The sequence below is a fragment of the Cricetulus griseus genome, assembly GCF_003668045.3.
Source record: "Cricetulus griseus strain 17A/GY chromosome 1 unlocalized genomic scaffold, alternate assembly CriGri-PICRH-1.0 chr1_1, whole genome shotgun sequence".
NCBI lineage: Eukaryota > Metazoa > Chordata > Mammalia > Rodentia > Cricetidae > Cricetulus > Cricetulus griseus.
The window spans coordinates 1,040,771-1,053,569 of NW_023276807.1; the positions used below are offsets into that span (position 1 = coordinate 1,040,771).

General features: G+C 48.6%; 1 protein-coding gene across 6 annotated transcripts in view; it reads left to right on the plus strand.

Moving 5' to 3' along the window:
• Window positions 1-12,799, plus strand: part of Cdh23 (cadherin related 23) — a 332,359-nt gene that overhangs the window by 292,468 nt on the left and 27,092 nt on the right. For all 6 annotated transcript variants that reach the window (XM_035452205.1, XM_027388310.2, XM_027388311.2 and 3 more), the window contains 3 exons: window positions 7,705-7,926; window positions 8,250-8,369; window positions 9,149-9,329. In XM_035452205.1, the coding sequence (XP_035308096.1) occupies window positions 7,705-7,926; window positions 8,250-8,369; window positions 9,149-9,329 (523 nt within the window). The remainder of the gene's footprint in view (window positions 1-7,704; window positions 7,927-8,249; window positions 8,370-9,148; window positions 9,330-12,799) is intronic.

Here is a 12,799-nt window from a genome sequence, read left to right on the forward strand (position 1 = left end):
TAAAGACCTTTCTACTGTCTCTCTCGGTGCTTTTCAGAGATTAGGATGGCCGTGCATACTAAGGAGTGGATCCAAGTCTAACCCAGCCTCATTTACAGCTCTCATAGTCTGGAGAAAGGAACTTTACTTCTTCGTGCTCCAGCACGCCCAGTGCTAAGCTCCTGTTGCCTAAGGAAGGAAGGAAGGAAGGAAGGAATGGGTGGGTGTGTGGATGGATAAGTAAGTGAAATCAGATGTCCACAACGAATTTAGCAAGTGGGAGGGAGATTGGCCCCCTCTGCACTTGTGTGTGCCCGTAGCTGTGACACCTGGTACACCCTTACCTGCATAAAACACTCCTGAAACACAGGCAAGGAATGCACAAGCCCAGAACTTCCCAACTCAGGACATGCTGCCACATCTGTTGGTGTGCCCCATGGAATCCCCTCAGCCTCTTTCCCCGGGGCCTTTGTTTGCCCACTGGTGCCTAGTTATCTGTAGGTTTGATTTTAATTTATGTGTGGGTGGTTGTTTTAGCTTGATTTGTATTGTTTTGTTTGGGTAAGGGCTTGTTTATGGTTTTTAGTATTTTAGTGTTGCCATGTAATTCAGGCAGCCCTTAAGATTCTCCTACCTCAGCCTACTGCGTGCTGGGATTACAGGAGTGCACTGCCATGTCCCCTCTGCAGTCCTGCTCCTAGCTACCCTCCTGACCCTCATAGGCATCTGGCTTCTACTCATCCAAGTTCTTGTCATCACTTAGAGCTTGCTTATCTCTGTTGTTTCCCAGCCTGACTTTGGAGGGCTCACCCCCACCCACCCTTTCTGTCAGCACTTCCTTAGGCCACAACACCAGATCTGAGATAACAACCAGTCAATTACCAGGGTCCTCCTCTCCTGACTAAGTTTGGAGGACCACGGCCTCCCACCAGTGATTTAAAAAAAAAAAAAACAAAAAACAAAAAAAAAACATGTATACAAGGTCCCATGAGCTCAGATTAGCCTTGACTTTCCTATGAACATCTAATTCTAATTCTTCTACCTCCTGAGCACTGGGATTACAGGTATGTACCATCCTGTCCAGTGCTTAGGGTCAGACACACAGATTCATGCATTCTAGGCAAGTACTCTACCAACTAAGGGGTTTCCCAACCCCCAGTGATCCTCTTGTTCACCCTATTTTCAGTGCTGGACATTGGATCCAGGACCTCAGACATGTCACTAAACTGGATCACTACCCTCCCCACCCCCATCTCTTTCAGCTTCTCAATTAAGTTGCACAGGATAACCTGGAACTTATGATCTCAGCCTTTCAAGTACCGGAGGCTGTAAGCCTGTCCAACCAGGCCCAGCCTCTCACTGTGATTGAGTCCCTTAGATGGGACAGACATAAAGACTGTCTACTACCTGAGTAACAGACCTGAATGTAAGCACTGCCTGAATAGTGGTAGACGTGACCAACATGGGGTGACTGTGGTGAGTGCCAAGGAGAATGTTGAACTCCTAGTGGTCTCTGGCTGAAGGACAGAGGACAGACCAAGTACAGTGCCAGGGATCAGGGTGGTGGGACAGACTGGTAGCCATGAATTGTGGGTGCTATGGATGGCCTGCCTCAGGCTCTATGGGCACTTCCACTTCCGCTACTGGGTAAGGAAGGCTACCTCAGAGGAAGGATAGTGTGTCCTGGTATTATTAGGTGACCTTAAGCAGACTCAGTGCACCTGAAGATAGCAAAAGACCTGGTGTAGGAACCCCAGAAGCTGCCAAGACACAAGTCTGATGTAAGCTTGACCTTGGGACCCCATACGGTAAGACAGTCTGGGTTCTTCTTGGTAGTAGTACATATGTTCTCTTTTGCCATAGGACAACCAAAACAACAGAGATGAGGTAGACACTAGATCCTTTTTTCACCCCAGCCACCCTCTGCAGAGGTGAGGGGGGCCTCCAGGAAAGAGCAGAACACCTCCCCAACTCTCCCCCTGCCTTCCCCTGATACACACCCCAGCACTGAACATCTTAGGGTTGCATCACAGGAAGACACAGATATTGCCCAAGCTGTGGGCCTGGCCCAGGAACTTCAAACCCTCCAGGGCAGGCCATGGAGGTGTGACTTCCTCCTCAGCTCAGAAGCCAAAGAAATCAGAGCAATGGAGCTGTAGAGGGGACAGCTCTGTTCAAGACCTCCACCCTCCAGCTCCAGCAAACTGAGCTATGGTCAGACTCACTTCCAGGGAGTCTTTGAGGGGTGTCTGGAATGTGGCTGGGAGGAGACTGAACTCCAGCCCTTCCTTACAACTAGCTCTTGTCCATTGGTGATGGCTGCGGGCCCTGGGGCCGGGGAGGGCTCAAGCTGAGTTTCTAGGGTAGAAGGTGAACTTCGTAGCTATAATCAGGACTGTGCAGAACACAAGGGGCACAAGTTGGCCTTCCATGACCATCATCATGGCATCATATAGCACAATGCATTATGGAGAAAGATGTAAAACCTGCCTGGACCACAAAGGGCATAGAAGAGATTGTGAAGGTATATTCCTGTGTCCAGTCTGTTCCAGACTCAGTGTGAGGCCCTTCTCCAGGCCAATAAGAATTGTTAGCACAATGCATTCTCCTCCTTGCATGCTTACTATCATTTTATACATATGTATTCATTTATTTGTTTATTGTGTATTTATATTTATGCGTATGTAGGTTCTTGCATGCCACGCCATGAACGTGGAGGTCAGAGGACAACTGGCAGAAGTTGTTTTTCTCTTGCCACCATGTAGTCCTGGGTATTGAACTCGGGTCATAGGTTTGATGGCAAGTGTCTTTACCAGTTGAACCATCTCACTGCCTCCTAATCCTTGGTATATTACTAAAGATTCCTAGGGACTCTATAATCCAAGGTAGTGTGTACCTAACAGTGGGGTTCAGTGCACATGACTGCTCACAACAGGACATAACTCCAGAATGTCTGAACTAAAAGGAATATGAGAGGTCAAGGCAGGTCTGTTATTAACAGATGGAAAAGGTCCAGAGAGGAGATGCCACTTACTCAATGTCACACAGCTCCTTCTCAGGGCTTTGGCCCTGCCCACGTTGGAAACAGTCTTCAAAGCCCCTGTCCTCAAGACCTCGAGCTAAGATCCTAAGAGTCATCACCTCCTCAGGGCAGTGACCCCCTTTTTGGGTCCAGAGGCCCTTTCCATCTCTCCATCACTGTGCAGGTAACTCCAGGACCAGACAGCACTGAGAAAAGTTTGCAGCCATGTTGTGTACCACCTGTTTTCCATTTGTCCTTGGCAGTGACCTGCTCACATCCTTTCATCCAGCTATCTCTGCTGCTCTTCTACCCTCAGTATTTCACAGTAACCCCTAATGATAGTTTGTCACTTTTGTATAGCTGAGATCAAAATACCCTAGGGAAGACTGGGCAGATGGCCCAGTTAGTAAAGTGGTTGCCATACAAGCACGAGGACCTGAATGGGCCCCCATAAGAAGTGGGATGTGGTGGCCTGTCCTGTCATTGTTGTAGAATATTTTAACTAGGCAAAGATGTTACATTTGTTTATGTTGCAGAATATCACTTTAACTGTGTAAAGGTGTGTTATTTTTGTTTATGCTGCATTTGTTTAATTATGTAAAGATGTGCTGCATCTGTCTTACTTAAGGCAACTGATTAGTCTAATAAAGAACTGAATGGCCAGTAGCTAGGCAGAGAAAGGATAGGCAGGACTGGTGGGCAGAAAGAATAAATAGGAGGAGGGATCTAGTCTCCAGAGAAAGAAGGAGGAGAGAAGAAGAGGAGAGAATGAGAGACATGCCTGGAGCCAGAAGCCAGGCAGTTATCAGCCAGCCAGACATAGAGACAACAGGAAAGTAAGAAAAGGTAAAAAGCCCCGAGGCAAAATGTAGATAAAGAGAAACAGGTTAAATTACAAGGGCTAGCCAGAGAAGAGCTAAACTAAGGCTGAGCATTCAAAGCTAATAATAAATCTCCATTTCATGATCTGGGAGCTGGTTGGTGGCACAAAAGAAAAAGCCTGGTGCATATAATCTCAGCACTGGGGACATAGAGACAAGAAGATCCATGGAGCCATTTGACCTAATTGATGAGCTTCAGGTTTAATGAGAGACTATGCCTCAAAATAAGGTAGAGAAGCTTGAGCAATGGCTCAGTGGTTAAGAGCCCCAGGCATCTATGTTTTCAGTACCACAAGAAGTAAAGACTGCAAGGTATCTGCTTTGTATTGTTCAATTAACTTATAAATTTATCCAACTTGTGATAATTTATTGCTAATTATGTATTCCAAGTAAGACTCAAATCACTGCAGAGTGGTGGTGGTGCATGCCTTTAATCCTAGCACACGGGAGGCAGAGGCAGGAGGACTCTGAGTCCGAGGCCAACCTGGTCTATAGAGTGAGTTTCAGGACAACCAGGGCCACACAGAGAAATCCTGTCTTGAAAAACTAACTAACTAAATATTTAGTTGTAGTGCTAAAAAAAAATAATAATTAAGATGGAGAATTATTGGGGACCTCTCCCTCCACACACAATTCGAACATGCATATGTATGCATGTGTATGCTTACACACACACACACATACACACACACACACACACACACACACCCCTGAGAGAACAACTTAAAGGAGAAATGGTGTACTCTGGCTATTTAAGAGGCTCCTGTCCACATTTGCTTGGTCTCATGTACTCACGAATAACATCATTGGATATGATAGGAGAACAGGAAGTGATAGGAGAACAGGAAGCAGGTATAATCATCAAGGACATGCCTCCTAATAACCCATTTTTTCTAGCTTGGCCACACTTCTCAGAGTTTCTATCTGAAAGCAGAGAGAGAGATGGATGCTGGTGCTCATCCCCTTTTTCTTTATTAGTCAGTCCAGGACCCCAACTCAGGGAATGGCGCTGCCCAGTTAGAGTGGACCCTTCTGTCCCAATCCAATATAGAAACTCATAGACACACCCAGAAGTCTGTCTCCTAGGTGATCCTAGAGTCTTTTAAGTTGACGACTGCTGGTTAGTTTTCTGTTGACCTGACACAAGCTAGAGTCATCAGAGAAGAGGGCATCTCAGTTGAGGGATTGCCTATGTCACATTGCCTGTAGGCAAGTCTGTGGGGCAATTACATAGTTAACTATTGATATGGGAGAACCCAGCCCATGGGGGGGGGTGGTACCATCCTTGAGCAGGTGGGCCTGGGCTATATAAGAAAGTAAACTGATCAAGCCAGTGAGCAGCGTTCCTCCTTGGTCTCTGCTTCAGTTCCTATCTCCCGGGTCCTGATTGGGTACATTGCTTTAAAGAAATCTCAGAGGGAGTGGCCAAGCATGCCTATATCACATTAAGGGATGAAAATGAGTCTTGCTCTGGAAGAAGTTGAGCCCAAATTTGAATATCCACTTCTCTGTGTGTGCTTTCTGTCTGTAGTTGTTGTTGTTGGGCTGTCTGGTGTCTGGTGTGCATCTAATGAGCCCCTGCTACCTGTCTGTTGTGCCTGTGTGTCTTGTTGCCTGTGACTGCCTGGTGTGTGTGCACACTTGCATGGGGGGGGGGGGAAGGAGAGGGAGAGAGAGATAGGAAGAGGGAGAGAAGGAAGGGAGAAAGAGAGAGATCTGTGTCTTTCTCTGTGTCTCTCCTTAACAAAGGGTTTTGCTCTGTATTTATTTATTTATTTTTGGTTTTTCAAGACAGAGTGTATCTATATTGCTTTGGAGACTGTCCTGGAACTTGCTCTGTAAACCAGACTGCCCTCAAACTCACAGAGATCCGCCTGCCTCTGCCTGCCGAGTGCTGGGATTAAAGGCAGGAGCCACCAACACCTGGTCTTGCTCTGTATTTATTGAAGAGCACAGAAGACACAGTGTGTGAAAATGAGAGATTCTTTACAGAGAGCTTTAACAGAGCTTTAGGAGGGAAAAGGTTACTTCAGAGACTCAGAGCAGTACTCAAAACCACATGGGTGTTATCAACCTATATTCATGTGTGGCTTCCAATATTTATGGGATATTTGTTACTTAAGGTTGCTTTTAATCTGTTGACTGCTTTCAGCAAAAGATTACCACAACACACACACACACACACACACACACACGCATTATTCCAGATCAGGGGCATGGAAGATTGCATAGCTTAAGAGTAAAACTATCCATTAGCTTAGCATGTAAAAGATGTTTGCATGGGGGCCAATATGAGGCACAGTAAGACTGGTTATGTTGTTCTCTTAAAGGCAGGGTAAACTTAAACAAGCTGAGTGCACAACAGGACAGTAGGCTAAGTACATATGAGTCTTAAATGATCTCAAGGCCTGTTATTAACTTGGCTGAAGGTTCCAACAAAGTTTCAGTCTCTTCAAAGGCAAGAGGTATTTTCAGAAAAATCTATTACCACACTTGAGTTCCTGCCCTGACTTCCCTCAGTGATTATAATGGGGAAATATAAGCCAAATAAACCCTTTCCTCCCCAGGTTGCTCAATGACAGTAACAGAAACCCAACTAAGACAAAGATCAATATTAACCATCACAAAGGAGGTGACATTATCAGATCCCAGAAAGAGCTAGAGCTTGGAGGGTCCCCAGCAGAAGCCACACAACAGGGACAGAACTGCAGTAAGGAGTGAAGGGGTAAAAGAAGCCTGCCCACCTGCCTGTCATCCCCACTCCTGTCTTCTGCCAGGAGTTCCCACTGGCCAATTCTGGAAACCAGATAGCCAGGGGGTCTCAGGCAGGGTGGTCCAGAGGAACAGTCTCCCAAGTGAAAGGTAGAGAAGAGGGATGGGTCAAGGAACATGGAACAGCACACAGGGAGGCTGTCTGCATTTCCCCTACTGATTGTGTAGAGCCAGTCAGTCATCTGCAATATGTTCTTGAGCGCTGACCACTGAATTTCTAATTGGCTGAGTATGATTCATGGTCTGATGGTCTGTCCAAGCATCAGCTAGAGATAGCCAATCACAGAACCACAGAAACATCTTACAGTGAAGTCATGTCCTATGGGTTTGACTTTCCTGAGGTCAATAAATTCTAACTATGAAATTGCCCAAGGTCCAAGTCCTACCTCTTTAACGTGCTAGAAATGTGTATTTCTTAATTTATATATTGGGCTGAAGACTTCACGTTATTGCCTCATAATTTGGTCAGGAAGATTGCAAGCAATGTTCTAAGTTGGGGAGGCTATTGAAGTTCCTCCCATATGTCTGGATGGTTGGTGGGGACTGATGTCTTTGAAACAGAGTATCATTATGTCACCATGATTGACCTCAGTCTTACTGTGTGGGCTACTTAGGGTGGCTTTGAACTTGTAGCAGTCCTCTTGCCTCTGTCTCCCAAGTGTTGGAATTACAGACATATGCCACCATGCCTAGTTCTATATGCCAGTTTTAATCACTGGATCACTGTGTTGACAAGAATGTCAAGCTTGCATCTGGCCTCAGCTGTGCTGTGATTGATTGGTGATGTCTGCCACAAGCATAGACATAGAAATGGTGATATGCGTGCCAACCTGGCCCTAAACAGTTACCTGGCTTGGTTTTTCCAAAGCTTCTGCACTTTGCCCTCCTAGTCTATGACTTCCTCCCTGACCCATTCTCTCCTCTTTTCTTCCCTTTATGGGATCCTATAGGATCACACTGGGTGAGTTTAACCCAGACAGACAGCCATTTGGATCCACCTTGATCCCTCTAGCCTCCTGACCAACACCTAATTCATGCTCTTACCTCCAGGCCACCACCCATGTATACGTGACTATCGTGGATGAGAATGATAATGCTCCTGTGTTCCAGCAGCCTCATTATGAGGTGGTGCTGGACGAGGGCCCGGATACAGTCAACGCCAGCCTTATCACCATCCAGGCGCTGGACCTGGATGAAGGGCCGAATGGCACTGTCACCTATGCCATTGTGTCGGGCAACACCATCAATACCTTCCGAATCGACAGGCACACGGTCAGCATCTGGCGGCGGGGTCCAGGACGGGGCAGAGTCACTCCAGGGCTTGGTGGGAATCTTGGTGATGCCATAGGGCATAAGAAGCAAACATAGAGCCTGGACAGAAATTGGAGTGCCCAGTGACGGGGGTGTGGGGGTGGAAAGCTTTAGGGGACAGGACCTATCTGCCCTTCAGTAGTGCTGTGATTGATTAGTGCTGTCTGTCCTAGGCACAGACACAGCAATTGTGGCAAGGACGTCAGGGTCTATTTGGTGTAATCACGGAGTGGCCTAGGACCATCACTCATCATCCTCTTGCCTTGTACTTCCTGTGTCCCCAGGGTGTCATTACTGCTGCCAAGGAGCTAGACTATGAGATCAGTCACGGCCGCTACACCCTGGTTGTCACTGCCACCGACCAGTGTCCCATCTTGTCCCACCGCCTTACCTCTACCACGACGGTATGTAGGTAGGATATGTCCCCAATGTGGAGGTGAGGGAGAACAAAGAGGACCCGGAGGCTCTGTGGTGGACAGGGACGGAGAAGAAATGCCTGTTGGGAGGAAATGCCTGAATGCAAGGGCTCTTGTCCGCTTCAGCAGCCCGTCCAGACTTTCTGTGTTACTGTGAGGCAGTCACTGAACCTCTCTGTGACTGTGTCTAGCAGATGAGTGAAAAAACCTGTACCCCCTTTTATGGGAAAAGCATGCCCTCTGGTCAAACAGTGACTCAGATCCCTGCTCTTTCACTTCCTGGCTGTGTGAGCCTGGACAAATCATTTAACCTCCCTGAGCTTCTGTTTCTTCATGAATGAAAGCAATAGGACCCCATGAGCAATGGGACCCAGAGCATAGGGATGAGTAGGCCATGGTGGTAGCGTTAATCAGTTATGTCCATAAAGACACACAGGAAGTATCGATGGGAGAGTTACAAGTTCAAGACCAGCTCAGGCTATGTACAAAGACTCTGTATCCAAAGAAATAAAACAGGGCTGGGGTGAAGAATACTTGCCTATCATGTGCAAGGTCATGAGTTCAATTCCTAGAAACACACACACACGCACGTGTGTACGCGCACACACACAGACACACACACACACAGACACACTGCTTAGATACTCTCCCACCCTGTGACATTGTACAGCATTCCCCGTAACCCATGGCTGTCAGCACCAGATATTGCAGTTGCTGAGGTTCCCGGTCTCTGGGGCCAATCCTGGCTAAGCTGTTCGCTGTCTCAGGTGCTCGTGAATGTGAATGACATCAATGACAACGTACCCACTTTCCCTCGAGACTATGAAGGACCGTTTGATGTCACTGAGGGCCAGCCAGGGCCCAGAGTGTGGACATTCCTGGCCCACGACCGGGACTCGGGTCCCAATGGGCAGGTGGAGTACAGCGTTATGGATGGAGACCCATTGGGTAAGTGGAGTCTGCTCTGGGCAGTGTGGTGGGCATGACCTCTCTTTACCTGCTCAGGACTGGGGTGAGGGAGGCCACGACCCAGTCCACTAACCACTGTGTGACCTTGTCCTCTCTGGCTTTCAGTTCCACACAACTTTATCACGGGTATGGGGAGAATGCCATGGTGCCTGGGACACACGCTGGTGGCCTTGGAGAACCGTAGCTCTCCCCAGGCATAGATAGGAAACATCCAGGGGGAGGTGTCTGAAGCTGCAGCCCGGCAAACACAGTTTCCAACATGGAGGAAGACAAGTCTCCTCACCACGTACACCTCAGGACCCGGGGTATACATTTGGGGAGCACTGGACTCCTCTGAATACCTCAGTGTCACCCAATGAAAGCCCAAAGAGCTGGGCATGGTGACCCATGCTTTTCATTCCGGCACTCAGGAGGTAGAGGCAGGTGGATCTCTGTGAGTTCAAGGCCAGCCAAGGTTACTAAGTGAGAAGCTGTCTTAAAAAAATTATAGAAAAATGAAAAACCTACACAGCTGTCATGACTGCTGACCTGGCTCAGAGGCTGGAGCCTGGAAGAACACTCTCTCTCGAGACACTTGTTAGCTAGAGCAGGACTTTCAAGGGCTTGGGGACTCCAGCAAAAGACACCATGGAAAGAGGGTTCTTCAAAAGGCTGTGGTGGGGAAGTAGCAGAGCCTGTGGCAGCCACTAGTCACCTGCACGGACCCTGGGGTGTCAGGCCTCCCCATTCTTAAGAAGCAAAGAAGATATTGAATATTTGGAAAATATCCTGCTTTCTAATTGATCATCCCATGACTATTCATAAGGGCCTACTGTGTGCTGGTCATGTGCCAGGGGACTCAGAAGAGTAATGGACCCGAGTGGACAGGTAGGGAATAGATATTCAGAGAGGCAGCGAGCACAAAGGCCTGGTGGTCCAAGCCTGCCTGGTAGGATGATGGAATTGTAAAAGGCCCTGTGTCTGGTGTGAACTGGAAGATTTGGTATTTACTGAGTGAGGTGGACACCACCATGCTCAAAGCAAGGGAGGGACATGACTTGACTCTCTCTCTCCCTCTCCCTCTCCTTCTCCCTTTCTCCCTCTTTCCCTCCCTCTCTCTCCACCTCTACCCCACTCCACCCCACTCCCCCCCCATTCATCTTGGAATCTGAAAAGTAGATAAAGATTCCAGCTCAAACCTGTTCTCCCACAACAGATAAAAGGACACACCCAGACCACTCAGCACAAAGGTCACTGCAGCCTGAGCCCACGGGCCTGCTCTCCACCCCCAGTCACCTACCCAATCTCTAGCCCTGGTGTTTCTGCTAGGCTCTCATGTGTCCTCCGAAGCTTCCATCCCTTCAATCCAAAACACCCCAAGCACAGGAACCAGGGTGAACTCTTTAAAGCCTTTGTCAAGTCATGTCCCTCCCACGCTCAACACCCCCAGTGTGTCTACCTTACTCAGGTCCTTTTAATGGCCCTAAAAGCCACACAAAAATCATCTCTTCCCCTCATTCTCTTACTCATATTCCCACTAGACACAGCCTTTTGTAATTCCTTCAGCCTGCCAGGGATGCTCAACCCTCAGGACCCTGCACTTGCAATCCCCAGCAATTCTTGTGGAAAAGAATAGCCAGGGAAACATGCCATCTGCATTTTAGCTTTGATCCAGCAACCCTTCCTCCTTCTTGGGACCTCGACATCCTGGGATCCCTTGCACACTTTTCTGCCTTCTTTGCAAGTTCTCAGTCCCCCAGAGACCACCTGGGCTCCCTTTCAGGATCCCCTCCTATATTAAGAGTTGTTTTGTTGCCAGCCCAACCCGAGAGGACTCCTGCCCATGAGCCCACTTTTCAGATGGGACAATCAAGGCAAGGCTTGGGAAGAATCCGGCTGTAGCCCAGACACAACTGGGCAGAAGGTTGTGGCCTCCTGTCTCCAGGGATGAAGGGTGGGGGGTGGGATTAGGAGTTCTGGCCAGGGCCAGTTGCTGAGGAGACTATTATGTAACTGGAGGAGTCTACCTAGTGTCCCACTACTGCTCCAGGTCTGCTTCCCCAAGCCTTCCAGGGTAATCAGGTCTCCCCTGCCTTTGCCGGTGCAGAGAGAAGCCATTTGCTAGCACATGGCATGTTGTCAACATGGCTGGGAAACCCCAAGAAAGGGAATCCCCGTGCTTTGGAGACTTTGGAGCCTAGGGCACAGGAAATCCTGCTTCTACAGCTTCCTCAGCCTTTGGGAGCCTGGGAGTGGAAGAGCTGGTGGGAAATCCCAGCTGTAGGTGGGCATGGGGGCTGTTGTAGCAGAAGTTCAGGACTGGTGTCAGTGCCCCAGGTTGTGAAAGAGGGACAACCACAGCCACTGGGATGCTTAGGCCTCTGTCTTTGCCAAGCTGTGTGCTGCACTGTGGGCCTGGGCCCCAAGTGCAAGAAGGAGAGAAAAAAAATATGTGTGGTGGTTCGTGTGTGTATTCCAGCACTTAGAAAGCTAAGGCAGGGGAATTGCCACCAGTTCCAGGCCAACCTGGGATATAGCATGAGAGCCTGTTTCAAGGAAAATGGGAAAGAAAGGGAACAGCTTCCTCCCCAGCTCAGCTTGAAAGACCATGCAGAGGCCAAGTGACCCATTCCTCATGTTCTTGCCGATTGCCTGCGCCCCAGCCCCCTTCTCTGTTTCTGCAGAGGGTCCCACTTCCTCCTCCAGCTCTCTTCAGCCCTCATCTCTCTCCATCTCTCTAACTTCTACCCCATCAGTCCTGAGGAGTGTTAGCTAGAAGGCCTCTGAGTCCCAGCAGACTCAAACCTCAGTTCTGCTGTTACCAAGCTAGAAGCATGGAGGACATTGTTCTCTTCCTCCTAGCTTATTCTCCAAAGGATGTGAGCCACAGGGTAGGCCAGAATCTGCAGCTCTGAGGGTCTTGCTTTAGACACAAGCAACTTGCCCTTCAGCTGGGTCCAGATCTGAACCTCAGGGTTAAAAAAAATGGCATTTCCATAGGCCTGGAAGATCTCCTGCTGTGTTCCAGCTGGGGCTTCAGACAGGGGCTCCCTAGGGCCCCTCATCCTACTAACCTGCTACATGGAGCTCACAGCAGCAGCCCTCCTTTATGGCCAAGGGGTCTAGTGCATTCTTTTCTCACAAGACTTCCTACCTGGACAGTCTATTTGCCAGCAGTGGAGGCTGGGGAGACTAGAGACAACAGGCCAAGACCCAGGCCCAGAGATTCCTGGTTCTTATCACCACCAGACAAAGAATTCAGAGATAAGACAAAGGAATTGGGAGGGGTTTTCCCTCTCTAGTGTGTGTGTGTGTGTGTGTGTGTGTGTGTGTGTGTGTGTATGTGCACATGTATACATGTGTGCACGTGTGTACATGTGCACATGCATGCAGAGGCCTGAAGCTGATGTCAGGAATCAGCCTCCAGCAGTCTTCCAACTTACTCATTAAGGCAAGCTCTCTCAATCAAA